The following is a 1,202-nucleotide window of genomic DNA, read 5'->3' on the forward strand; positions in this document are numbered from 1 at the left end:
AGTTTCTAATTTATCATAATCTTCTAAGGTTAGGAAGTTTGTGTCATATGAAGATTTCTGATATGGACATCAAAAATCAATAGGCCTCATTTACATGTCTTAGATTCTTCAAGGTTTCAACCTCTACGTTCCCATATATTTAACTTATATGTGTCATTAATTTAAAATTATTTGTGAGCATGTTATATCCACTGAAATAACTGTTTACCAATCTCGTGTACTCTGCTGGGAAAGCTGAGAGAATGGTCAAGATTTCAGGCCAAAGAAGTAGAGCTCCCACCGGCACATGTCATCATGACTTTTTCTCACCTCTGGTCCCATGAAAGAGCAGATTATACCAAAATGCTAATATTTCAAGTTCAATTCTACCTATAAGGTCTTCAATATTAGGCAACCTGAAATCTAACCACTTTCCAAAATGCTTTATTTCACCCAATTCTTCTTTGGTCCCCTTCTTCCTCTGATCTCGTCTCTGCCTCACATGTGGGTTCAGGTTGGGGTGCACCTAGAAGCCTCTCCTGCATTCCTGGCTGTCCCAGGGGAGAAGGAACAAGACTCTCACTGCATCTGTGGGAATGGACGACAAACCGTGTCCTGGGCAGTAACTCCAAAGTCATTAGGTGACAGACATATTCCTAAAACTACTCAATCCTACTCAAAGATTGTATGTCAGTGGGATTCTTATATCTAGTTCTACTTCCCTCAGGCAAAGACACCCCCTCCCCAGATGGTAGGATTTTTTTCCTTTGTGTTTTATTCTAGGAGGTCTAGAAGGATATTTTTACTTCCCTCACCTCCATTTCCACCTCAGATGCTCAGTATCATTATTCTCTAGCTTGTGCTGCTTCTATTCCTGCTAATATGTTTTTAAAACACGACATAAAAAGGGGGAGGGGTATAGGACATTTCTAAATCTTGGGGTTTAGAGGATAGAAGAAAGGGGAGGTAGTGCTCATGTCTGCTGGCCCTTCTTTCAGGGACTGTGAATTTCACCGTGAACGCAGAGGCACTGGAGTCTCAAGAACTGTGTGGGACTGAGGTGGCTGTGGTCCCTCAATATGGAAAGAAAGACACAATCATCAAGCCCCTTTTAGTGGAAGTGAGTAAGCCTGCCCATATATAGGTAACAATGTGTTAATGAAAACAATGCTGAATGAAATTCAGATTATGACTTTTAGGTAAGAAGGGCTACAAAATATATG

General features: G+C 40.8%; 1 protein-coding gene across 1 annotated transcript in view; it reads left to right on the top strand.

Annotated features, from left to right (window-relative positions):
• LOC102767330 (alpha-2-macroglobulin) overlaps positions 1–1,202 on the top strand; it is a gene marked incomplete at its 5' end in the record, with an annotated part of 23,991 nt that overhangs the window by 15,061 nt on the left and 7,728 nt on the right. Inside the window, 2 exon segments of the mRNA XM_015568254.1 lie at positions 494–620; positions 978–1,103. Of these exon segments, the coding sequence (XP_015423740.1) occupies positions 494–620; positions 978–1,103 (253 nt within the window).

This window comes from Myotis davidii, unplaced genomic scaffold (genome assembly GCF_000327345.1).
Source record: "Myotis davidii unplaced genomic scaffold, ASM32734v1 scaffold4685, whole genome shotgun sequence".
NCBI classification, from domain to species: Eukaryota; Metazoa; Chordata; class Mammalia; order Chiroptera; family Vespertilionidae; genus Myotis; species Myotis davidii.